General features: G+C 42.0%; 1 protein-coding gene across 2 annotated transcripts in view; it reads left to right on the forward strand.

Moving 5' to 3' along the window:
- The window catches only part of PGBD5 (piggyBac transposable element derived 5), a 124,558-nt gene that overhangs the window by 86,528 nt on the left and 10,731 nt on the right, over positions 1 to 27,299 (forward strand). For both annotated transcript variants that reach the window (XM_066234882.1, XM_066234892.1), the window contains exon 4: positions 25,727 to 25,907. In XM_066234882.1, coding sequence (XP_066090979.1) covers positions 25,727 to 25,907 — 181 coding nt within the window. The remainder of the gene's footprint in view (positions 1 to 25,726; positions 25,908 to 27,299) is intronic.

Genomic DNA, 27,299 nt, shown 5'->3' on the forward strand with positions numbered 1-27,299 from the left:
TTTCACCACTCTTATTCAACATATTTCTGGAAGTCCTAGCCACAGCATTCAGACAAGAAAAAGAAATAAAAGGTATTAAAATTGGAAAAGAAGAGGTAAAGCTATCATTATTTGCAGATGATATGATATTGTATATAGAAAACCCTGAAGTCTCAGCCAAAAACTACTGGATCTGATAAATGAATTCAGCAAGGTGGCAGGATACAAAATTAATACTCAGAAATCAGAGGCATTTTTATACACTAACAATGAACTGTCAGAAAGAGAAATTAAGAAAGCAATCCCCTTCACCATTGCAACCAAAAAAATAAAGTACCTAGGAATAAATTTAACCAGGAAGATTAAAGACTTGTACTTAGAAAATTATAAAACATTGATAAAAGAAATCAGGGAAGATACAAACAAGTGGAAGCATATACTGTGCTCATGGCTAGGAAGAATAAACATCATTAAAATGACTATATATTACCCAAGCAATTTATAAATTCAATGCAATACTGATTAAAATACCAATGACTTACTTCAAAGCTATAGAATACATATTTCAAAACTTTATATGGAACCAAAAGAGAACATGAATAGCCTCAGCAATCGTAAAAAAAGAAGAATAAAGTGGAAGGTATCACACTTCCAGATATCAAGATATAATACAAGGCCATTGTACTCAAAACAGCCTGGTACTGGCATACGAACAGGCATATAGATCAATGGAATAGAACTGAGAACCCAGAAATAAACCCACACTTTTATGGACAACTGATATTTGACAAAGGAGGTAAGAGCATACATTGTAGTAAAGACAGCCTCTTCAACAAATGGTGTTGGGAAAATTGGACAACAACCTGCAAAAAAATTGAAACTAGACCACCAACTTACACCATTCACAAAAATAAACTCAAAATGGATAAAAGACTTAAATGTAAGCCGTAAAACCATAAGCATCTTAGAAGAAAACATAGGCAGTAAGCTCTCTGACATCTCGTGCAGCAATATATTTGCTGATTTATCTCCATGGGCAAGTGAAATAAAAGACAAGATAAACAAATGGGACTATATCAAACTAAAAAGCTTTTGCACAGCTAAAGACAATAAGAACAGAATAAAAAGACAAACTACACAATGGGAGAATATATTTGACAATACGTCTGATAAGGGGTTAATAACCAAAAATTATAAAGAACTTGTAAAACTCAATACCAGGAAGACAAACAATCCAATCCAAAAATGGGCAAAAGAAATGAATAGACACTTCTCCAAAGAGGACATACAGATGGCCAATAGGCATATGAAAAAAATGCTCAACATCACTAATCATTAGAGAAATGCAAATTAAAACCATAATGAGATATCATCTCACACCAGACAGAATGGCGCTCATCAACAAAACAACACAGAATAAGTACTGGCGAAGATGTGGAGAAAAGGGAACTCCCCTGCACTGCTGGTGGGAATGCAGACTGGTGCAGCCACTGCAGAAAACAGTATGGACATTCCTCAAAAAATTAAAAATCAAACTGCCTTTTGACCCAGCTATACCACTTTTAGGAATATACCCCAAGTACACCATAGCACTGTTTGAAAAGAAGAAATGCAGCCCCATGTTTATGGCAGCATTGTTCACAATAGTGATGATGTGGAAACAGCCCAAGTGTCCGTCAATGGACGAGTGGATTAAAAAGCTTTGAAACTTATATACTATGAAATACTACTCAGCCATAAGAAATGATGACATTGGATCATTTACAACAACATGGATGGACCTTGATAACATACTGAGCGAAATAAGTAAATCAGAAAAAACTAAGAACTATATGATTCCATACATAGGTGGGACATAAAAATGAGACTCAGAGACTTGGACAAGAGTGTTGGGGGTAGGGGAGAAGAGAGGGAAGGGATTGGGGGAGGGGAGGGGCACAAAGAAAACCAGGTAGAAGGTGACAGAAGACAATTGGACTTTGGGTGATGGGAACGCTGCATAATCAAATGTCAAAATAACCTAGAGATGTTTTCTCTGAACATATGTACCCTGATTTATCAATGTCACCCCATTAAAACTAATTAAAAAATAAAATGATTCATTTAAGTAAACAAAAGTTTATTATGTCATTTGTTTATGAATAAATGTGAGTGAAAAAAATTTTAATATATAATATTGTTTTAATAAAAATATAATTACATACTGTATAAATATCCAAACTCTATCACAATCAATAGAAACTATTTAATTAATGGAATGAGCTTGAAGGGGTTATATTGTAAATAAAACAATTATTTTGTTTTACAAACAGCCTGGACACGTTTTCAGTATCAACTGCAGCTATTGTCTGCTACAATGCCACTTGATTCAGCACACCTGACCACAAAAATAATGAATTATTTGACCTTGGATGAGCACTGGCAAACTCCGCCTAAAAGAATGTGGGTTTCACATCGCCACCACTAAACATCAAACAGTTCATATCGAGTACAGACAAGTACAAAAGTTGTAAATCTTTATAATGGAATTTTTTTAAAAAAAATAAGTATTGCGAATCCATTCGACCAGTTATTGGAAGCTAACCCTACATTAGTCACACACGGAATTCTTTTCGCGTATCACTATCTTCTTAAATATCTCAATTTCCAATAATCAAAGATGCTTTCGCTTCTGAGTAGCTGAGATTTTAATGTAGCAGAGAATATTAAAAATTTAATCACAAGCCACATACACTCATTTCGTGGGCCGGATCCGGCCCGTAGGCTGTATGTTGGCCATGCCTGGTCTAGGCCCTAAATTCTGGTTTGGCAGCTTGAAAGGGAGCAACCTGGGCAAGGACAGGGGTTGTGATACACAGGACAGAGCAGTAGCCTCCCGTTGAATCTGTCAGCCTGTGAGGGATAGTGGCTTTGATCCCTGATTCCCAGATGAGGTCACTCTCTCCCTGACCTGGCCTTTCTGCCTTTATCCCCTGACATCAGGGCTCAGAGGGTGTGATAGTTAATTTCATGTGTTAATTTGTCTGGGTCTTAATACCTACATATTTAGTCAGCTGCTATTTCAGATGTTTCTGTGAAGGTATTGGCATTTTTTAGATGAGGTTAACAATTAAATCAGTAGACTTTGAGTAAAGCAGATTCCTCTCCATAATGCGGTGGGTGTCATCCAATCAGTTGAAGCTTCAGTGGAAGAAGACTAAAGTCCCCAGAAGAAGAGGGAATTCTGCCGGCAGACAGCCTTTGGATGTGACCTGTCGCTCTTCCCTGGCCCCAGCCTACTGGCCAGCCCTGCAGATTTTGGAGTTCCCAAACCTCCCTAATCATGGGAGCCAGTTCCTTAAAATAAATGTCTCTTCATAGACAAATAGGTCAATTGATTGATCTCTGTGCACCTTCATCCCATTGGTTCTGCTGCTGAGGGAGTTCTTGGCGCATGCCTGGCTTATGTGGCTGGTTTGCTTTGGGCTCACTGCCAGTAATTACCCTGGATTCAGATCTCTTAAAGAGTGAGATGGTGGCTTCTACAGCCTCTCCATTCTAGAACCTTTCTAGGGGGACTTTCTAGTTTTTTTTATGTTAAGAACTGAGGTCTAAGCTGTCTTAGACCTTTTATCAAGAAGTTCACAAAATAGATGGAAGGGTAAGATTGTTACAAGCAAGCACCTAAGTGCAGGGGTTTTTGAAACTACACTGCCATGGAATTAGCGTTGTTGCTGTCATTAAAGACCCAGAGGTAAATGGAGCCTTCCATGCCGCTAGTTAGTAGGAGAGATGGAGGAATTAAACATATTCTCCCATGCAGTGTTGGGGCAGTACCAGAGGTGTGTGTGAGGTATTAGGGGCTGGAGAAGGGCACCTGTGGGAGAAGAAAGGCCCCCCCGAGGTGCACAGAACAGGGCATGGGATGTGCCAGCCACAAAGGTGAACTGGGACTGCAAGGGGTTATAGGGACAGGACAGGAGCCAGTGTCACTCACTGCCGGCCAGACACTGGAGCTCATCACAACCTTTGAGAAGGGCCTTGCTGTCCTTCCTTTACACACAGAGAGACAAGCTCCCAGAGATTGTCGTTGACCCCAAATCTCAAAGCTGATAGGTGGTTGAGCAGAAATGGGAGCCAAAGGACTGCTGGTTCCCCAGCCCACTGGCTCTGCTCCCCAGGACCCCTCAGGGAGGGGGGAAGAGCCACAGCCACTAGCTCAGGTCTTGGTGCATTCAAGTGCATGCTCTTGTATCAGACATGGATGTCTGTATAGAAAGTGTTCTGTGACTCACCTCTCTGATGTGTCCATTTCCAGAGACTTGGGGGATCCTTAGCGTGTTTCTGTTCACACTGGAAACCATCAGGGCTAAGGGTGGCCCCTTTATCTTCTGACAGCCCATCCAAGTGTGCATGGCTGCAGTCTCACAGAGGGTCTTTAGGCTCTTTGATTATGGGTTTTAATAGCAGCAGGGTAAGCGGGCAGGGCTCACTTACAAAGTAAGCTCTGAAAAGCCTGAGATGTGCTTGCTTCCTGGGAACAAGCACTTTGCACTGTATGAGGCCACAGCTGGACTTTTTTTTGGCACAACGACTGCCATTTCCAGATTAGAAGCTTACGGTGCACTCAAGAGTTCTTGTTCTATTTCACAGGCCTGCCAAGAACTGTCTTCAACCCCCACACACCCTCTAGCCTTGTTTGCAGAGGGTGTCTGAGAAGAGCCAGCCAAGGTTCCCAACTATCTCCTCATATGTAGCCTCCCCTGGGAGCTGAGGACACATGAAAAGAGAGACTGACACAGAATGGACAACTTCTGGTTTGTGGCGAAAGCCATGTAATTGAGAGTGTGGAACTTCTTAGCCTGAGATCCTGAGATTACTCTTCTTGGAAACCTTGTGGCCTTTCCATGGGGTCAGCCGTGCAGTGACAGACTGGGATTTGACCCAGCCTTTCTGGCCCCAGAACCGTAACCAATAGGCTGAGGCTCTCCCAAGGAGAGAACTTATCTCACTTGGGACAAAACCTGGTGTCTCTTTCTTACCCAGGTTACTTGTTGTCTGGTAGATATTCTCATGTCAGCTGTCACTGGTCTCTTTTATTGTGAGACATACTTTTTGTGTTGAAAGAAGTCAAGGAATGTGCACCGAAGTTTTGAAGTTTTTTTCTAATTTGACTTTGAATCTTTCTAATGTACTATGTGAATGAAGCCTGTTCCTCACTTATAACTAACTGGATTAGCTTGAAAAGTAAGGATCAGAATGGAATTAATTAACTATAGTGAATTTTGCTTGTGAAGTCAAAACTTGGGCAGGGTAGGGCATCCGTCCATCTGTTGAATTGTACAGTGGCCAGGATACTAGTTTCAATCCTATCTGGGTTGGACGTGGTTATGTCACAGGATGGAGTTGGCTAGGGGATAGAACAGCTGTTACAGATTTCTCTGTGTCCTTGAGGAAGGATCTGGGAACTAATTTCTTCCTCAGTCATTTGAATGGAGTGATTTGCCCATAATTCACCAGACAGGGATTCAGTGATGACTGTCAAGTATTATTAAGTGCCCATATAAGTGAGTCAGGCCCTGACAGGTCAGATTAAACCCTGGCTGTCTCCCTAAGGAACTAGAACCCATGACTCCGCTGACGAGAATGGGTGCACGGGGCTCACAGACTGCCAGCACCTGTCCCTCCTCCAACCTGTCATTTTGGAGACAGCCTCACAGGGACCCGAGCTTCGGGATGAGACGAAAGCTAAGTTCTTGGGCAGTCCTTAGTGCCGAAGGAACAGCTCGAGGAGGGAGGGCCCAGGGTAGTCTTGGCACATTAGCCCCACCTGGCCATAGTCGTGGTAAGAGGCCACGTGAGAGAAACTGGTGGTGGAAATTGTCATAAGATGGTGGCTCGGAGACTTTGTGGGAAGGCCAGGCTATGAACTGAGGATGGCACAAAGCGGCGCTGTCAGCAGCACTGAGGGCACGCCTGTGTCTGTGCTCTGGCGCTGGGCCAGCCGCTGGCCACGTGTGATGCTGAGGACTTGGAATGTGACTGTGGGAGTGAAAACTCCAATGTTTCGGTTTACTTAATCTTAGTTAATTTATACTAAACTGGCCACATGTCTAAAGGCTACAGTGTAGGTCTAGAGCTTTGCTAGAAATACACCATTCTCTATATATAACTTTCACTTAAAGACAGTGGCCTTGTGTGATACATAGTGTTATTATATTTATAAATGAGCAAATCAAGGCTCAGAGCAATTAAGTAACTTGCCTCAAGTCACTCAAGCCAGTGAATGACAGAGCCAGGCCCACCGAATCCTGCACTTACAGCCTGTCTCCTCGTGGAGATTCAGTTCCTCTTGCAATAAGTGCACATCATTTACATTTTACAGCTCTCATGAGTGGCCATCCCTCAAGATGTCCCAGGTAACAGCTTTACACATCTTCATGAGCTTGATCTACATCACTTGAGTGAGACTGTCAACTCTTGTGCTGTCTCTCATGGCTGGGAATACCTCCTCCACCTGCTCCTTGTGCTGCTAGCAAGTAAAAGGTTCAAGCCAAGGATCACTGTCCCTAATGAGTGATTTCCCCATCCCCAGGTGTGCCCTGCACCAACAGGGGAGAAACAGATTCTCATCTCTTCTCTTCAAAGAGAAGTAAGGACAGTGGTCAAGACAGCACAGTTGGACCACATTGACTATGGAGACAGGAGGGCACCAAAGACCCAGTGACAGCTTAGTGGGAGTATCAGTATTAAGTGAGAGACAGGGAGGCAGAGACAGACTCCTGCATTTGTCCAGACCGGAATCCACTCCTCAAGCCCCCTACCAAGCAATGCTCTGCCAGTCTGAACCACTGCTCGGTTGCTCGGCAACCAAGATATTTTAGTGCCTGAGGCGAGGCCATGGGGCCAACTTTGCTCAAATCATTTGAGCCATGGCTGTGAGAAGAGAAGAGGAGGGGGAAGGTGTAGAGAAGCAGATGGTTGCTTCTCCTTTGTGCCCTGACCAGGAATCGAACCTGAATCATCCATATGCAGGGCTGAAACTCTACCACTGAGCCAACTGGCCAGGGCCTGGTATATCTTAACCTCTGAGATAGTCTTTCAGCTGTCACCAGTGTTCTTTGACAACTTGAGGTGGGTGAGGGAGATGGAGCCAGGTGCCACTCTCAAGGTCTGGAGGCATTTTAGAACTAAGGCTAAGCCTGACACAGTGGATAAAGAGTTGACCTGGGATATATTTAAAAGCTTTTCTTGACCTAAAGATGGCAGTGGAGTAGGCAGACACACAGACTCCCAGCTCACACCACAGAACTGGATTATAAACTAATTTATGAACAATCAGCGTGAAAAACCAAATCTGGACTACAAGAACAGCTTTCAAAAATCAAGGAGCAAAGAAGAAGCCACAACAAACCTGGTAGGGAGCACCTGAATCTCCCCTGCTTACTGGAAGTGGGGGGCGGTGAGGCTGGCCTCTCAATTCCAAGGATAAAGAGCAGTAAATATTACTCACAGCCACTTACCTGGTGACCAGGGAACAAGGAGTGTTGAAAGGGCCTGCTTGTCTTCCAAAAAGAAAGGAGAAAGAGACGGATGGTGAGGGGGAGAGGAATAAAGGTGATGACATAAAAAGCTGACTCATTCAGTGCTGGAGGCAGCCATAATTGGGGAGGGGCTGATCCTTCCACAAAGCAAAATACGAAAGTACTTCCAGGTCACAGAGATACAGACATCTCTCCAGCTCCAATCAGTGCAACAAGACACAGCTGAAAACAAGAAGTGGGGAGGAGGGGCAGTAACTCAGGTCTCCTTGGAGATCTGAGATACACCTCCCCCTACTGAAGCTGAGAAAGCAACCAGCCCCCAGAGAGATTAACTAGCAGAAGAGGATTTCAAAGCCTCAGGTCACACCCACGGCATTCCTGGATACAGTTTCAAATAAGCCCCCTGCTGAGATCAGCAAACAAGAGAATCACCTATTAAGAAAACAAACAAATCAAGACTTCAAAGCAGCCCAAATCCTAAAGTGGATTACAAATAATAGCTGAAACCAATCTAAGAAGACTTAGAAACAACACAAGTAAAAACTAGAGACAGACAACACCAAGCATAGACTCAACCAGCTCTACAAAGAAAACACCCAGATACCCAGGCACAATGAGAAGACAAAGAAGTGCAATCCAAATGAAACCACAAGAGAGACCTTCAGGAGATGAACTGAGCGATATGGAAATAATCAAACTTCCAGATGCAGAGTTTAAAATAATGATCATAAGGATGCTTAGGGATCTTAGAACAACAATGGATGGTCATCACGAACACCTAAATAAAGAATTAGCAAGTATAAAAAAGGATAAAGAAATATTAAAAAAGAATCAGTCGGAGATGACAAATACAATATCAGAAATGAAGACCACAATGGAAGGAATTAAAAACAGGATGGATACAGCTGAGGATCGAATCAGCGAGTTGGAGGACAACTGGAATGAAGGCATGAAAGCAGAGAAGAAAAGAGAAAAGAGACTCAAAAAGTCAGAGGAAACTCTTAGAGAGCTCTGTGACAACATGAAGAGAAATAACATCCGCATCATAGGGGTTCCTGAAGAAGAAGAAAAAGAACAAGGGATAGAGAATTTGTTCAATCATATCATAGCTGAAAACTTCCCTAAATTAATGCAAGAGAAACTCTCACAAGTCCAAGAAGCACAGAGGACTCCATTAAAGAGAAACCCAAAGAAACCTACACCAAGACACATCATAATTAAAATATCAAAGCTAAGCGATAAAGAGAAAATATTAAAAGCTGCAAGAGAAAAAAAGTTATCACCTACAATGGAGCCCCCATAAGGATGACATCCAACTTCTCAACGAAACACAGGCCAGAAGGGAATGGCAAGAAATATTCAAAGTAATGCAGAACAAGAACCTACAACCAAGACTACTTTATCCAGCAAGGCTATCATTTAAAATTGAAGGAGAAATAAAAAGTTTCCCAGACAAAAAAAAAACCTCAAGGAATTCATTACAACCAAACCAATGCTGCAGGAAATGTTAAGACCAAAGTGGGAAAAGAATATAGCAAAAGAGAAATACTGCTTTAAAGAATAAAATGGCAATAAACAATTACGTGTCAATAATAACCCTAAATGTAAATGGATTAAATGATCCAATCAAAAGACATAGGGTAGCTGCATGGATAAGAAAACAGGACCTGTACATATGCTGTCTACAAGAGACACACCTTAAAACAAAAGATGCACATAGGCGTCGGCCTAGCGTGCGGAGGACCTGGGTTTGATTCCCGGCCAGGGCACATAGGAGAAGCACCCATTTGCTTCTCCACCCCTCCGCCGCGCGTTCCTCTCTGTCTCTCTCTTCCCCTCCCACAGCCAAGGCTCCATTGGAGCAGAGATGGCCCGGGCGCTGGGGATGGCTCTGTGGCCTCTGCCCCAGGCGCTAGAGTGGCTCTGGTCGCAACATGGCGACACCCAGGAGGGTCGCAACATGGCGACGCCCAGGATGGGCAGAGCATCGCCCCCTGGTGGGCAGAGCGTCGCCCCCTGGTGGGCGTGCCGGGTGGATCCCGGTCGGGCGCATGCGGGAGTCTGTCTGACTGTCTCTCCCTGGTTCCAGCTTCAGAAAAAAAAAAAAAAATGCAAAAAAAAAAAAGCACATAGGTTGAAGGTAAAAGGATGGAAAAAAACATTTCATGCAAATGGAAATGAAAAAAAAGCTGGGGTAGCAATACTTATATCAGACAAAATGGACTTTAAAACAAAGAACATAGTAAGAGATAAAGAAGGCCACTACATAATGATAAAGGGAGCAATTCAACAGGAAGATATAACTATTATAAATATCTACGCACCTAATATAGGAGCACCTAAATATATAAAGAGCGAGATCAACAGCAACACTATAATAGTAGGGGATTTTCATACCCCACTAACATCACTAGATAGATCCTCAAGAAAGAAAATTAACAAAGAAACAGCAGATTTTTTTTTTAATTTATTTTTTTTTCCGATTTAATAAACTTTATTGAAAATATTTGCTTTTCTTTTTTTTTTTTATAATTTTATTTTTTTAATGGGGTGACATCAATAAATCAGGATACATATATTCAAAGATAACAAGTCCAGGTTATCTTGTCGTTCAATTATGTTGCATACCCACCACCCAAAGTCAGATTGTCCTCCGTCACCCTCTATCTTGTTCTCTCTGTGCCCCTCCCCATCCCCCTTTCCCTCCCCCATTCCCCCCTCCCCCCCGTAACCACCACACTCTTATCAATGTCTCTTAGTTTCACTATTATGTCCCACCTACGTATGGAATAATACAGTTCCTGGTTTTTTCTGATTTACTTATTTCACTTCGTATCATGTTATCAAGATCCCACCATTTTGCTGTAAATGTTCTGATGTCATCATTTCTTATGGCTGAGTAGTATTCCATAGTGTATATGTGCCACATCTTCTTTATCCAGTCATCTATTGATGGGCTTTTTGGTTGTTTCCATGTCCTGGCCACTGTGAACAATGCTGCAATAAACATGGGGCTGCATGTGTCTTTACGTATCAATGTTTCTGAGTTTTGGGGATATATACCCAGTAGAGGAATTGCTGGGTCATAAGGTAGTTCTATTTTCAGTTTTTTGAGGAACCACCATACTTTCTTCCATAATGGTTGTACTACTTTACATTCCCACCAACAGTGGATGAGGGTTCCTTTTTCTCCACAGCCTCTCCAACATTTGCTATTACCTGACTTGCTAATAACAGCTAATCGAACAGGTGTGAGGTGGTTTCTCATTGCCGTTTTGATTTGCATTTCTCTAATAGCTAAAGAAGATGAGCATCTTTTCATATATCTGTTGGCCATTTGTATTTCTTCCTGGGAGAAGTGTCTATTCATATCCTCTTCCCATTTTTTTATTGGATTGTTTGTTTGTTTGTTGTTGAGTTTTATGAGTTCTTTGTATATTTTGGATATTAAGCCCTTATCTGAGCTGTTGTTTGAAAATATCATTTCCCATTTAGTTGGCTTTCTGTTTATTTTGTTATCAGTTTCTCTTGCTGAGCAAAAACTTCTTAGTCTGATGTAGTCCCATTCATTAATTTTTGCCTTCACTTCTCTTGCCTTTGGAGTCAAATTCATAAAATGCTCTTTAAAACCCAGGTCCATGAGTTGAGTACCTATGTCTTCTTCTATGTACTTAATTGTTTCAGGTCTTATGTTTAGATCTTTGATCCATTTTGAGTTAATTTTTGTACAGGGGGAGAGACTGTAGTCCAGTTTCATTCTTTTGCATGTGGCTTTCCAGTTTTCCCAGCACCATTTATTGAAGAGGCTTTCTTTTCTCCATTGTGTGTTGTTGGCCCCTTTATCAAAAATTATTTGACTATATATATGTGGTTTTATTTCTGGACTTTCTATTCTGTTCCATTGGTCTGAGTGTCTATTTTTCTGCCAATACCATGCTGTTTTGATTGTCGTGGCCCTATAATAGAGTTTGAAGTCAGGTATTGTTATGCCCCCAGCTTCATTCTTTTTCTTTAGGATTGCTTTGGCTATTCGGGGTTTTTTATAGTTCCATATAAATCTGATGATTTTTTGCTCTATTTCTTTAAAAAATGTCATTGGAAGTTTGATGGGAATTGCATTAAATTTGTATATTGCTTTGGGTAATATAGCCATCTTGATTATATTTATTCTTCCTAGCCAAAAACAAGGTATATTCTTCCATCTCATTATATCTTTTTCAATTTCCCTTAACAATGGTTTATAGTTTTCATTATATAAGTCCTTTACATTCTTTGTTATGTTTATTCCTAGGTATTTTTTTTTGTTGTTGCAATCGTGAAGGGGATTATTCTTTTGAGTTCCTTCTCAGTTGTTTCATTGTTGGCATATAGAAAGGCTATTGACTTCTGTATGTTAATTTTGTATCCTGCGACCTTACTGTATTGGCTTATTGTTTCTAGTAGTCTTTTTGTGGATTCTTTGGGGTTTTCGATGTATAGGATCATATCATGTGCAAAAAGTGATACCTTTACTTCTTCTTTTCCGATATGGATGCCTTTTATTTCTTTGTCTTGTCTGATTGCTCTGGCTAGAACCTCTAGTACCACATTAAATAAGAGTGGAGAGAGTGGACAACCCTGTCTTGTTCCTGATTTAAGGGGGAAAGCCTTCAGTTTAGTGCCATTTAATATGATGTTAGCTGATGGTTTATCATATATGGCCTTTATCATGTTGAGATATTTTCCTTCTATACCCATTTTGTTGAGAGTCTTAAACATAAAATTATGTTGTATTTTATCAAAAGCCTTTTCTGCGTCTATTGATAAGATCATGTGGTTTTTGTTCTTTGTTTTGTTGATATGGTGTATTACATTAACCGTTTTACGTATGTTAAACCATCATTGAGATTCTGGGATGAATCCCACTTGATCATGATGTATTATTTTTTTAATATGTTGTTGTATTCGATTTGCTAGTATTTTGTTTAGTATTTTAGCATCTGTATTCATTAGAGATATTGGTCTGTAGTTTTCTTTTTTTGTGCCATCCTTGCCTGGTTTTGGTATGAGGGTTATGTTGGCCTCATAAAATGTGTTTGGAACTATTGCTTCTTCTTCAATTTTTTGGAAGACTTTCAGTAGAATAGGAACCAAGTCTTCTTTGAATGTTTGATAAAATTCGCTGGTATAGCCGTCAGGGCCTGGACTTTTATTTTTGGGGAGGTTTTTAATGGTTTTTTCTATTTCTTCTCTACTAATAGGTCTGTTTAGGCTTTCTGCTTCTTCTTGACTCAGTCTAGGAAGGTTGTATTTTTCTAGGAATTTATCCATTTCTTCTAGGTTGTTGAATTTAGTGGCATAAAGTTTTTCATAGTATTCTACAATAATTCTTTGTATATCTACGGTGTCCGTGGTGATTTCTCCTCTTTCATTTTGGATTTTGTTTATATGAGTTCTTTCTCTTTTTTCCTTGGTAAGTCTTGCCAAGGGTTTGTCAATTTTGTTGATCTTTTCAAAGAACCAGCTCCTTGTTCTATTAATTTTTTCTATAGTTTTTCTGTTCTCTAATTCATTTATTTCTGCTCTGATTTTTATTATCTCCTTTCTTCGGCTGGTTTTGGGTTGTCTTTGTTCTTCTTTTTCTAGTTCCTTAAGGTGAGAAGTTAAGTGGTTTACTTCGGCTCTCTCTTGTTTGTTCATATATGCCTGAAGCGATATGAACTTCCCTCTTATCACTGCTTTTGCTGCATCCCATAGATTCTGATATGTCGTATTGTCATTTTCATTAGTCTGTATATATCTTTTGATCTCTGCACTTATTTCTTCTTTGACCCATTCATTTTTTAAAAGTATGTTGTTTAGTTTCCACATTTTTGTGGGATATTTTTCCTCTTTTTTGCAGTTGAATTCTACTTTCAAGGCTTTATGATCAGAAAATATGCTTGGTACAACTTCAATTTTTCTGAATTTGCTGATGTTGTTTTTGTGGCCCAACATATGGTCAATTCTTGAGAATGATCCATGTACACTGGAGAAAAATGTATACTCAGTCACTTTGGGATGAAATGTCCTGTAGATGTCTATCATATCCAGGTGCTCTAGTGTTTTGTTTAAGGCCACTATGTCTTTGTTGATTCTCTGTTTGGATGACCGATCTAGAGCCGTCAGCGGTGTATTGAGGTCTCCAAGTATGATTGTATTTTTGTCAGTTTTTGTTTTAAGATCAATAAGTAGCTGTCTTATATATTTTGGTGCTCCTTGGTTTGGTGCATATATATTAAGAATTGTTATGTCTTCTTGATTCAGTGTCCCCTTAGCCATTATGAAATGGCCATTTTTGTCTCTGAGTACTTTTCCTGTCTTGTAGTCAGCATTATCCGATATGAGTATTGCTACACCTGCTTTTTTTTGGATGTTATTTGCTTGGAGTATTGTTTTCCAGCCTTTCACTTTGAATTTGTTTTTATCCTTGTTATTTAGATGAGTTTCCTGTAGGCAGCATACAGTTGGATTTTCTTTTTTAATCCATTCTGCTACTCTGTGCCTTTTTATTGGTGAGTTTAATCCATTTACATTTAGTGTAATTATTGATACTTGTGAGTTCCCTATTGCCATTTTATAGATTGCTTTCTGTTAGTTTTGTGTCTTGTTTGATCCTTCTCTTTCGTTTTTCTATCTTTTGTTTTTATTTGGTTGTATTCCATACATCTTTCCTCTGTTGCTATCTGTTTTATCTCATGTGCTTCTGTGGTGGTTTTTTCAATGGTGGTTACCTTTGAGTAATGAAAAGGGTCCCTACCCTGTTCATTGTAGCGAACTATTTTGTGAGTACTTTTGCACTCCATCGTCCTTTGCTACTGTTAATCTCCATCTTCTCCCCCTCTTTCTTTTTGTTGTTGTCACAGTTTAAATTTGGTTTTATTGTGTTCTTCTTGGAGCTTTTACTTGTGGCTCTGTTTTTTTTTTGTTCTTTGTATCTGATTGCAGAACCCCCTTTAGTAATTCCTGGAGTGGGGGTTTTCTGATGATAAATTCCCTCATCTTTTCTGTATCTGTGAATGTTTTTATTTCTCCTTCGTATTTGAAGGATAGCTTTGATGGGTATAGTATCCGTGGCTGAAAGTTCCTCTCTTTCAGGACTTTAAATATTGGGGTCCACTCTCTTCTAGCTTGTAGAGTTTCTGCTGAGAAATCTGATGATAATCTAATGGGCCTTCCTTTATATGTTGTATTCTTCTTTTCCCTGGCTGCCTTGAGAATTTTTTCTTTGCTGTTTGTTTGTGTCAATTTCATTATGATATGCCTTGGAGTAGGTTTGTTGGGGTTAAGAAAACTCGGAGTTCTGTTTGCTTCTTGAACTTGAGGCTTTAGTTCTTTCCACAGGCTTGGGAAGTTCTCATCTATTATTTGTTTGAGTATGTTCTCCATTCCATTTTCTCTCTCTTCTCCCTCTGATATACCTATTATTCTTATGTTATTCTTTTTGATGGAGTCAGATAATTCTTGTAGGGCTATCTCATTTTTTTTTATTTTGGAGTCTCTTTCTTCTTCTCTCTGTTGTGCCTCAAGTTGCTTGTCTTCTATTTCACTAATCCTCTCTTCTATCTGACCTGTTCTATTAGCTAAGCTTGTTATTTCGTTTTTCAGCTCGTGAATTGAGTTTTTCATCTCTGTTTGATTTGTTTTTATAGTTTCAATTTCCTTGGACATATATTCTTTGTGTTTATTGAGTTGTTTTCTGATCTCCCTAAATTGCCTTTCTGTGTTTTCTTGTATATCTCGGAGGATTTTTAGTATTTCTATCTTGAATTCTCTGTCATTTAGCTCCAAGGTTTCCACTATATTAAATTTTTTCTCCATAGATTTTTCCTCATCTAGCTGTGTTACCTCTCTTTCTTTTGTATCCATGATATTCGATTTTCTCTTCTTTAATGGCATCTGAGGGTGGTTTTGTTGATAGTATTAATGAGATTTAATAAAGAATAAAAAGTTAAAAAAAATAACAATAAAAAAAATAAATCGAAAAGAGTTGTTTTTTTTAAAAAAAATTAATAATGAAATAAAGAAAAATAAAATAAAAAATAAAAAAAAAGAAATTATTCCCCCCCTCCTTTTTTCCTCTCCTCTCCTCTCCCCTCTTTTTTGAGAAAATCTTGTGGTGGACTGTGAATTATAACAAACAATGCCTGTGATGGAGGGCCTGAATTGGGGAAAAGTAATAAAGGGGCAAAAAAAGAAAAAGAAAAAAAAAAAAAAAAAGGAAAGAAAAAAGAAAAAAAAAGAGCTTATGGACCCACAAAAAGCAAATAAGGAAAAAATTTGGGTCAAGAATGAAATGATTTGCTTTTAGGTGTTGGTTGTCTAAGAGTTATGATGAGAGGAATAAGAGGAAAACGGAAAAATGGGGGGACAAATTAAAAAATTACTATTGTATTTATTGGAACAAGAACTAGATAATATGGAGAGCCAGGGATGAGAGCACTGCTAGTGAGTTAAAAAGGTGAAGTAAAAACCCCCCAAAATGCCACAAACATAGGTTTGAGTAACAGATAAGATAATTTGTTTGTTATTGAGGTTTGAATGAGAGGAGATGTAAAGGAGAAAGGAAGAAACTAATATAGAGGGAGAAAAGAAAGAGAGAGAAAAAAAGAGGTAACCACTAAAAGAAGAAAAAAGAAAGGAGAGAGAGAGAGAGAGTTAAGGGTTTTGGAGTGCAACCCTCATAGAGAGAAAGGAAGAGAAGAGAAAAGATAATGGGAGATATAACACTTATGGGTAGTGTAGTTCAAGGAGAGGAGAGAGTAAGACCGGTAGAGAGTTAATCGGCCAAATTGGAGGAGGAAAAAAAAGTATCAAGAATGAAGATAAGAGAAACAAACGAACAAATATAATAAAATGGGATAGGTTATAAAGTCTGCAGATTATTCTTGATTTTGAGAGGTTATCTTCTTGCTTTTTCTTTTCTCTCCCTCTTCCTGGTCGGTGACTCTGTACCCCGGGTTCTGCCCCTTTGGCACGCTCAGGTAGAGGTTTGCAGTTGATAGGTCTCTATGGCAATGTCATGTATTGTGCTTTAGTCTCGTTGGCAGTCGAAGCTCATTAGCATTTATAGGCTCCGACAGTGAGAGAGTCCGTGTTCCTGGAGCCTTTCTCCTAGTCTTTTCTTCCTTAATTAGTAGCCTGATAATCCAGCTATGGGGTTGCTGCTGCCTCTGCCTGGATAGTAAGAGGCTCAAAGAGCTGGCAACTCCCCACTCTATTTCCACTCAGCACAGGGCTCTGGGTAAGGCTCAGTCAGTCAGAGCTGCTAGCATAATCAGGCGGGCTTTCTGCCCACTCAAAGACCTCTGGCTCTGCCACTCTGTCCGGTAACACAAGCAGGCGCCCACTTCCGGGGCGCTTGGAGGAAACTCTCACTCACTGTCTGCGACCAGGATATCCGGCCAGCAGTCTCACGCTCTGAGTGAAACCCCCAACTGCAGGGAAAAGTTGTAGCGTTGGAATTGAGTCTCACTCCGTCCCCGTGCACGGCTTTTGCAAGGCGCTGGGGCGGCTTGAGATTCCGCTTTGGCCCACACAAAGGCCCCTGACTCTGCCCCTCTGTGCGATAACACGGGCGCGCACTGCCAAGGCACTCGGAGGAATCGCTCACTCCTTATCTGCGCGCGCAAACCAGGATATGAGGCCGGCCGCGGTTCCCTCTGAGTGAAACACCCTCCAGCACGGAAAATCTCCACCGTTGGAATTGAGTCTTGCTCCGTCCCCGTGCGTGGCTTTTGCAAGGCGCTGGGGCGGCTCGAGATTCCGCTTTGGCCCACACAAAGGCCCCTGACTCTGCCCCTCTGTGCGATAACACGGGCGCGCACTGCCAAGGCACTTGGAGGAATTGCTCACTCCTTATCTGCACGCGCAAACCAGGATATGAGGCCGGCCGCGGTTCCCTCTGAGTGAAACACCCTCCAGCACGGAAAATCTCCACCGTTGGAATTAGTTCTCACTCCCTCCCGTGCGTGGCTTCCCAGGAAGAAATTCTCGCCCACTAACTGCGCACCAACCAGGAGACCGGGTAAAATGGCCGCTCTGCTTTTCTTTCTTTCTTTGGGTTTGGCGCAAGTGTTAGCTTGTATTGCCCGGGTTGCCACAGGATCAGATTTTCCTCGGCTTGGATCTCTGTGCCACAGCCTGGTTCGGCCATTTGTGCTGCGGCGGCCTGTATCTATTCACCCCCTTTTCCCGCCTCAGTTTCTATATTCACAGTTACCAGAGAAAGCCGCCCTGTTTAGGTTAGTGAGGAAGGAGGAGCATTTCTTACTCCCTATTTCCTTTGGGGTTTGGTTATATATTTAGCCAATTTTTCACTCAATCATACCTTTGGGTGTATTGCGAAGCATCTGGAAGCTCCAAGTATAGGTTTTTCTGTTTCTGGTTGAAGATCTTGTTGAGTTTTGGGGGAGATTTATCGGTATCGCTTCCTACCCCGCCATTACTCTGACGTCATCCTCGAAACAGCAGATTTAAAGGACACACTAGTTCAACTCGATTTAATAGATATCTACAGAACCTTTCACCCTAAAGCAGCAGAATATACATTCTTTTCAAGTGCTCATGGTACATTCTCTAGGATAGACCACATGTTAGGGCACAAAAGTGCTCTCAACAAATTTAAGAAGATTGAAATCATATCAAACACTTTCTCTAATCACAATGGCATGAAACTAGTAATCAACCACAACAGAAAAGCTCAAAAATTCTCAAACACATGGAAACTAAATAGCAGGTTGTTAAATAACGAATGGATTAAGAATGAGATCAAAGAAGAAATAAAAAAATTCCTAGAAATGAATGATAACGAGCATACAACAACTCAAAATTTATGGGACACAGCAAAAGTAGTACTGAGAGGGAACTTCATAGCACTACAGGCACACTTTAAGAAGCTAGAAAAAGCTCAAATAAACAACTTAACCCTGCATCTAAAAGAACTAGAAAAAGAACAGCAAGTAAAGCCTAAATGTAGTAGAAGGAAGGAAATAATAAAGATCAAAGCAGAAATAAATGACATAGAGACTAAAGAAACAATACAGAGGATCAATGAAACTAGGAGCTGATTTTTTGAAAAGGTAAACAAGATTGATGAACTTTTAACTAGACTTACCAAGAAAAAGAGAGAGAGGACTCAAATAAATAAAATTAGAAATGAGAATGGAGAAATAACAACTGACACAACAGAAATACAAAGGATTGTAAGAAAATACTATGAAGAACTGTATGCCAAAAAACTAGACAACCTAGATGAAATGGACAAATTCCTTGAAACATACAATCTTCCAAAAATCAGTCTGGAAGAATCAGAAAACCTAAACAGACCGATTACACCAAATGAGATCAAAACAGTTATCAAAAACTCCCAACAAAGAAAAGTCCTGGGCCAGATGACTTCACAAGTGAATTCTACCAACTATTCAAAGAACTAACTCCTATCCTTCTCAAGCTATTTCAAAAAATTCAAGAGGAAGGAAGACTTCCAAGCTCCTTTTATGAGGCGAGTATAATTTTGATTCCAAAACCAGGCAAAGACAACACAAAGAAAGAAAATCATAGGCCAATATCCCTGATGAATATAGATGCTAAAATCCTCAACTAAATATTAGCAAGCCGGATCCAATAATATATGGAAAATATCATACACCATGATCAAGTCGGATTTATTCTGGGGAGGCAAGGCTGGTACAATATTCGCAAGTCTATCAATGTGATTCATCACATAAACAAAAGAAAAACCACATGATAATTTCAATAGATGCAGAAAAAGCATTTGATAAAATCCAGCACCCATTCATGATCAAAACTCTCAGCAAAGTGGCAATACAAGGGACATATCTCAACATGATAAAAGCCATCTATGAGAAACCCACAGCCAACATCATACTCCATGGGCAAAAATTAAAAGCAATCCCCTTAAGATCAGGAACAAGGCAGGGGTGCCCCCTTTCACTGCTCTTATTCAACATATTTCTGGAAGTCCTAGCCACAGCAATCAGACAAGAAGAAGAAATACAAGGCATTCAAGTTGGAAAAGAAGAAGTAAAGCTATCATTATTTGCAGATGATATGATATTATATATAGAAAATCCTAAAGTCTCAGTCAAAAAACTACTGGACCTGATAAATGAATTCAGCAAGGTGGCAGGATATAAAATTAATACTCAGAAATCAGAGGCATTTTTATACACCAACAATGAACAATCAGAAAGAGAAATTAAGGAAACAATCCCCTTCACTATTGCAACCAAAAAATTGTACTCGGAAAATTATAAAACATTGATAAAAGAAATCAAGGAAGATACAAACAAGTGGAAGCATATACCATGCTCATGGTTAGGAAGAATAAACATCATTAAAATGTCTATATTACCCAAAGTAATTTATAAATTCAATGCAATACCAATTAAAATACCAGTGACATACTTTAAAGATATAGATCACATATTCTAAAAATTTATATGGAACCAAAAGAGAACACAAATAGCCTCAGCAATCTTTAAAAAGAAGAATAAAGTGGGAGGTATCACACTTCCTGATATCAAGTTATACTACAAGGCCATTGTACTCAAAACAGCCTGGTACTGGCATAAAAACAGGCACATAGATAAATGGAACAGAACAGAGAACCCAGAAAGAAACGCATAGCTCTATGGACAACTGATATTTGACAAAGGAGGTAAGGAAATACAATGGAGTAAAGACAGCCTCTTCAACAAATGGTGTTGGGAAAATTGGACAACAACCTGCAAAAAAATGAAACTAGACCACCAACTTACACCATTCACAAAAGTAAACTCAAAATGGATAAAAGACTTAAATGTAAGGCGTGAAACCATAAGCATCTTAGAAGAAAACATAGGCAGTAAGCTCTCTGACATCTCTCGCAGTGATATATTTGCTGATTTATCTCCACGGGCAAGTGAAATAAAAGACAGGATAAACAAATGGGACTATATCAAATTAAAAAGCTTTTGCACGGCCAAAGACAACAAGAACAGAATAAAAAGACAAACTACACAATGGGAGAACATATTTGACAGTATGTCTGATAAGGGGTTAATAACCAAAATTTATAAAGAACTTGTAAATCTCAACACCAGGAAGACAAACAATCCAATCAAAAAATGGGCCAAAGAAATGAATAGACACTTCTCCAAAGAGGATATACAGATGGCCAATAGGCATATGAAAAAATGCTCAACATCATTAATCATTAGAGAAATGCAAATTAAAACCACAATGAGATATCACCTCACACCGGTTAGAATGGCGCTCATTAACAAAACAACACAGAATAAGTGCTGGTGAGGATGTGGAGAAAAGGGAACCCTCCTGCACTGCTGGTGGGAATGCAGACTGATGCAGCCTCTGTGGAAAACAGTATGGAGATTCCTCAAGAAATTGAAAATCGAACTGCCTTTTGACCCAGCCATCCCACTTTTAGGAATATACCCCAAGGACACCATAGAATGGTTCCAGAAGGAGAAATGCACCCCCATGTTTATAGCAGCATTGTTCACAATAGCGAAGATCTGGAAACAGCCCAAGTGTCCGTCAGAGGACGAGTGGATTAAAAAGTTTTGGTACATATATACTATGGAATACTACTCAGCCATAAGAAATGATGACATCAGATCATTTACAATAACATGGATGGACCTTGATAACAATATACGGAGTGAAATAAGTAAATTAGAAAAAAACTAAGAACTATATGAACCAATGCATAGATGGGACATAAAAATGAGACTTAGAGACATGGACAAGAATGTGATGGTAACAGGGCGTGGGGTGGAGAGGTGGGGAAGGGGTGAGGAAGGAGAGGGAGGGAGTGAGGGGAGGGGAGGGGCACAAAGAAAACCAGATAGAAGGTGAGGGAGGACGATTTGACTTTGAGTGAGGGGTATGCAGCATAATCAAAGGTCAAAATAATCTGGAGATATTTTCTCGGAACATATGTACCCTGATTTATCAATGTCACTGCATTAAAATTAATAAAAATAAGATTTAAAAAAAAAAAAGAGTTGACCTGGAATGCTGAGGTTGCCAGTTCGAAACCCTGTGCTTGCCTGGTCAAGGCACATATGAGAAGCAACTTCTACAAGTTGATGCTTCCCCTTCCCTTTCTATCTCATACTCCTCTCTCTAAAATCAATAAATAAAATATTAAAAATAAAAAGTAAGACTAATAAGTAGTCATGTGTAACATGTCCTCTAAGACACTACTACTGTAGTCCATGTTTCCTAAGATTCTTTCTGTTACGATGGGTGTCAATATAAAATACATTAGTAACCACATCCTGGCACAAAGTGTGATATAGTCAAAACTTTTCTTTCCTAAATTTCTAAATCTAAATATCTAAAAGTTAATGAATCATAGGAACGAGAAAATGAAAAGCTTGGCAACTGACAGATACACTGTTTTTGTCCTAATGACACTTGTTGTAGCTCTGATAGTGAAAGCACCTACAGCAGATTCACTCATCCAGGTTGGATGATGACACACTGGCGCACCTGTTTCTTACCATGCTGTGCTCTCTTGATGTGCATAGGGAGAGGTTTGCTTTGCAAAAAGCAAACCAGACAGCACTTACACATTTAAGAGAAGGGTGTTTCTTTCAGCATTGCTTCTGGGAGTTCTGATGGAACACACCCCTCACAGCGCCTGGGTGTGTGTGGATGAGCGAGGATGTAGCCTTTCTCAGATACTGATGAGGTCTTCAGGGCAGGCTCTCCAGTCTGCACACAGCTATTTGTGTATCTTCAGCAGTTGTAGCGAAGGAATGTAGTTGTGATAAGATTCCACTGGAGGTTATAATTTTTTCATGGAGTTACAGATTTGTTCATTCAGCTAAGGGGTATAAGTTGCTATTGTTGACCAGCTGTGGTTATGTAGCCGAAGCACATGAAGACCAGTGCGATGCTGGATGGGGTGGCTACTGGACTGAGCAGTGCCTATCAGGCTGAGCTGGCTTTCACGGCCATTGACAGTTCTAAATTGTGCCCCTTGACTGGGACTTTTGAAGTTACAACCTTTTTTTGTGTGTGTACTTTTCTGAAGTTACAAGCAGGGAGACAGTCAGACTCCCGCATGTACCCAACCGGGATCTACCCAGCATACCCACTAGGGGGTGATGCTCTGCCCATCTGGGGTGTTGCTCTATTGTAACCGAAGCCATTCTAGCACCTGAGGCAGAGACCATGGAGCCATCCTCAGCGCCCAGGCCAACTTTGCTCCAATGGAGCCTTGGCTGCAGGAGGGGAAGAGAGAGAGAGAGGAAGAAAGGAGGATGGGTGGAGAAGCAGATGGGCACTTCTCCTGTGTGCCCTGGCTGGGAATTGAACCCAGAACATCCACACGCCGGGCTGATGCTCTACCACTGAGCCAACTGGCCAGGGCTGGTTACAACCTTTTTAAAAAATTTTTATTGATTGATTTTTAGGGAGAAACAAAGGGAGAGAGAGAGAGGGGAAAAAAAGTTGATTTGTTCCACTTATTTACGAATTCATTGGTTGATTCTTGTATGTGCTCTGGTGATCGAACCTACAACATTGGCATATTGGGATGACACTCTAACCAGCTAAGCTACCCAGCCAGAGATCTTGATTTTGCAGGTCTAATTAAGGTCCCAATCAGTTGATCTTAAAAGGAAAATTAGCTTGAGTGGGCTTGGCCTAATCAGGTGAACCTTTAAAAGGAGCCGGGCTCTTCCTAGCAGAGAGATTTAAGGGAGGCAGTCAACCCAAGAAACAGTCTCCCCTGCTGGCTTTGCAGTTGAGGGTAAAGATTGCAGGTGGTCTCTATGAACGAACTGAGAGCAGTCCGCAGCTCACAGCCAGGGACCTCGGTCCCACAGCCACAAGGGAACACCTGAATGAGCCTGTAATAGGATCCTGAGCCAACACAGCCCACCGACCCTGACTTCAACCTTGGATACCCTGAGCCAATCACTTGTCCACGCCATGGCCACACCTTTGACCTACAGAAGTGTGAGTAGTGTGTGGGTATCATTTAAGCCTCTGAGTTTTTGGTGATTTTCTTATGCGGCAGAAACACAAAAATAAAACAAAAGCACACTGCTTCTAAACTTGAGTGGGGATCTCTATGTAGAAATGGCAGACATAAGCAGAGGGCCACAGTTGTATTGGGAGAGGACAGCTCTGCTGACACCCTGATCTTGGATTTGTGGCTTCCAGAACCATGATAAAACTAATTTCTGTTGTTTTGGCCACCCGATCTGCAGCACTTTGTTATAGTCACCCCAGCAGACTGGAACACCAGCCCACCACACTTCTCTTTACGCCTTGTGAGACGTGGCATCTGGAAGAACTGGTCATGACTTGACCTGGGAAGAAGTCAGTTACCACCCTGTTCTTAACACAGGGCAAGGTCCCGTTCCCTTCTTGGCATGGTGGTATCCTGGGACCTACCTGCATCTCTTTCCAAGGCTCTTGTTTTTATTCATTTTCTAAAAGTATTCTTTCTAGTTACTTTTTATTTATTTATTTGTTTTGTGTCCTGTACTAGATGTAGTGAAGCTTTTGAACTTGGTTGCAGCTCTGTACCTTTAACTTCTGTTGAATTTTGCCTGCTGTGGCTGCATGTGCCAGTGACAGCCCCCACCCTGGGATGGCTTCAGGGCTGGGCCTGGGAGGCTCCATGAGCACACCTTCCATCCCCTGGAGGGAATTCTGGGTTTGGATGGAGGATGTCCTTTGAAGTGACATGTGGGACAAAACTGTCCCTCTGTTGAGTTTGGAGACACAGAGTGCCCAGCGTGGCTATTATGAGAGTCCAGGTAGGATGTCTGGGAAAGGAAGGTGTGGGTTAGGGCTGGCCTCAGGTGCAGAAACCTATGGCAGTGGCCACAGGCATGGGGGCTATGCTGAAGGAGAGAATATAGGTTCTGGGCAAATGTCCTCATCCAGACAGAACCACATGGGACATGTGGCAGAGATGATGAGCTTCTCTGTCTCAGTGTTTTCATCTCTGCTGAGAAAATCCCTTCTGGCAGTTGAGGTGGGACAGGCGTGGGACCCCAGTATGCTGCACAAGCCCTGCCGAGTGTCTACAGAAAGTGTCCTGCATTGTTGCCGTTGCCCAACAGGCTCCCCTGGGATGTCTCAGCCATGTCTCTGGGACAGGGTTGGACCTCAGAAGACAAGCGGCTTTTAGAATTAGACTGCAGTCACCTGCCCTTCACCCTCCCAGGGAGCATGGGCACTGTATTTTGCGAGGGATCATCCGAAGTCATTTGCCCAAGGACAGGTATCATGGACGTACCCAGTCTTCCCTGGCCATCGTGGTTTTTCTCAGCAGAGCAGCATTGGACAGTTCTGCCCTCAGCGTTCTGGGCCTCAGAGGCCAGTCAGAGTTGGCCTTGTTGCCTATCAAAAGTCCGGTGTGGTCCCCGGGCACTGGAACAGGCACAGGTGAGCACTATTAACTTTTGAACTGTTGCCAGCCAAGGCACTCAGAACATTCCTTGAGAAGAGCTAGTCTCCCTAATGGAGAATAGCAGTTAATACCCACATGATAATTCTCATGGCTCAGTCAGCCCTGGGGAGGGTCGTACTCCCCAAATCTGTTTCTGTTTCTTGCATATACCCATTTGATGACATTCATGGGATACAATTTTAAAACTGCTTACTTGGCCCAGAATAGCCTGTTTGCAGTCCTGTGACCTCAGGTGAGTTTGTAATCCCTATCTGGTCTCTGCAAGGTAAGGTGGCTCCCACCTCTTCCACCTTCATGGTGGCTACCATAAAGGGAAACGGTAATTGTGTGTGTACTTTGTGAATTACAAAGCTGTATTAGGACAGAAAGTGCATGGATAAGTTTACTCCCCAGGAGACGTAGCTGTTGTGTGTGTTTGTTATAAACTTACGGTCACTCCTGCGCTTCGAACTGGGGACACATTTACATCAACCTCAGCTGCAGGCTCATGGTTTGTAGTTGTGTGTTCTTTTCCTTCTCCACCTGACATTTCCAAACTGAAGAGGCTTGTGCCGAGCCACCTGCTGCCCAGGCTGCAGGGTGGTCTTGGGGGTGACTTGGGGCCTCAGCGGGCTGGGGACACGGTAGGGGTGGGAGGGGCTGAGGAACTGGTAGCCCAAGGACAGAAGCCTGTACTCCCCAAAGCATGGGGCCTGGCCTGACGTGCTGTGAGCTCACTGACCCCTGTGTGTTTCTGTTAAAGATCTACGTCCACCTGAAGGAGGGCGGTGGCCCCGACGGGCTGGACGCGCTGAAGAATAAGCCACAGCTGCACGGCACGGTGGCCAGGAGCCTGTGCCAGAATGCGACGGGCAAGAACTACATCATCTTCACAGGACCCAGCATTACCAGCCTGACCCTGTTTGAAGAGTTTGAAAAGCAAGGTTTGTCAAGTGGCGAGCTGGCCGAAGCCCAGTTCCCGCCCTGGAAAGGGGTGGAGAGGTCTGGGTGCTGGGGTGTGGCATCCAGCACAGACCATGGTGAGGAGGCCTTTCCAGGGGACAGGTCACCACAGCGATTGAATGCCTGGGCCCTACTGGGCACTGGATCCTGTGCCAAAGGGACCAGTCACAGGCTCACTGTCTGGGGGACATGTCAGCATAAAGCTCTGCCTAGGCTTCAGGGCACATTTCTTTGTGTCCTTTATTATCAGCCTGTGGCCCTTGAGGGACTTCTGTTAGTGTTTCAGTCCATTTGAGCTGCTATAACAAAATGCCACAGAGCAGGTGGCTTATAAACACAGAAATTTATTTCTCACAGTTCTGGAGGCTGGAAGTCCAAGATCATGGTGGCAGTGTAGTCAGGTAGGGGCCTCTTTCCGAGACCTAGAAGGCACCATCTCTGTCCTCATGTGGTGGAAGGGGGAGGGAGATCTCTGGGATCTCTTTATAAGGGCACCAGTCCTATCATGCCAGATGGCATGCTCAAGACCCAAGCACCTTCCAAAGTCCTTATCTCCTAATATCCTAACACATCGTCAGGTGTTAGGTTTTCAGCCTGGGGACTGGGGGGCACACAAACAGTCTCTAGTACTGGGTCTGGCTCTTCCAGCATGCCAGAAAGCCTGAACTTGGCCCCATCGGTTGGCAGACATGTAGAGGCTGCAGAGAAGCATGTGGATCGAAGCAGGTATAAGACACAGGAAGGTCTTCCCTGCGTGCTAGGGTGCTTGGACCCTTTGTGGCAAAGATGAGCAAGCCTTCTGTGACTCTGGCAGAGATAGCGGCTGCAGTGGGAGGTCTGGGCCAAGTCAGGAAGTCCAGTGGGGGCATTGGCCTTCAGCTTGTCTGACATGTGGGGATTTCTGTTTAGTCTGCTTGGGAGAAACACAGAAAGCCCCTACTCAGCTGTGGGAGCCACCGATTGCAGACCTATTGCTTAGCAACAGGTCAAACATTTGGCCTTAACATGCAACTGTCTAGTAACAGAGTCACCACCTCTTGGATCTCAGCTACTGCAGTGTGGAGCAGCCCCTGGGCTGTACTCCTGCTGTCCAGGGCACGTGTCGGGGTGGGTGGCCTGGTGCAGGGTGAGGATGCCACATAACTGTCACAGGCCATCTGTGACTCTGGGAGGGTGCACATACTCCCCAGCTCAGGAAACTCGGGGAAGGTTGTAAAAGAATCTTCTAGTGCAAAGAAAATCATTAGACATGGAATTTGAGTTTTTCTGAGAGTAGGCAAAGATTTCACTGCTTGTTTTTAAGAAGGACCTAAAGCTGTAGGCCCTTCACATGGGGCCTCATGGGCCTCGCCCACGATGTCAGCGCCGAAGTT

Source organism: Saccopteryx bilineata, chromosome 1 (assembly GCF_036850765.1).
Source record: "Saccopteryx bilineata isolate mSacBil1 chromosome 1, mSacBil1_pri_phased_curated, whole genome shotgun sequence".
Taxonomy (NCBI): domain Eukaryota; kingdom Metazoa; phylum Chordata; class Mammalia; order Chiroptera; family Emballonuridae; genus Saccopteryx; species Saccopteryx bilineata.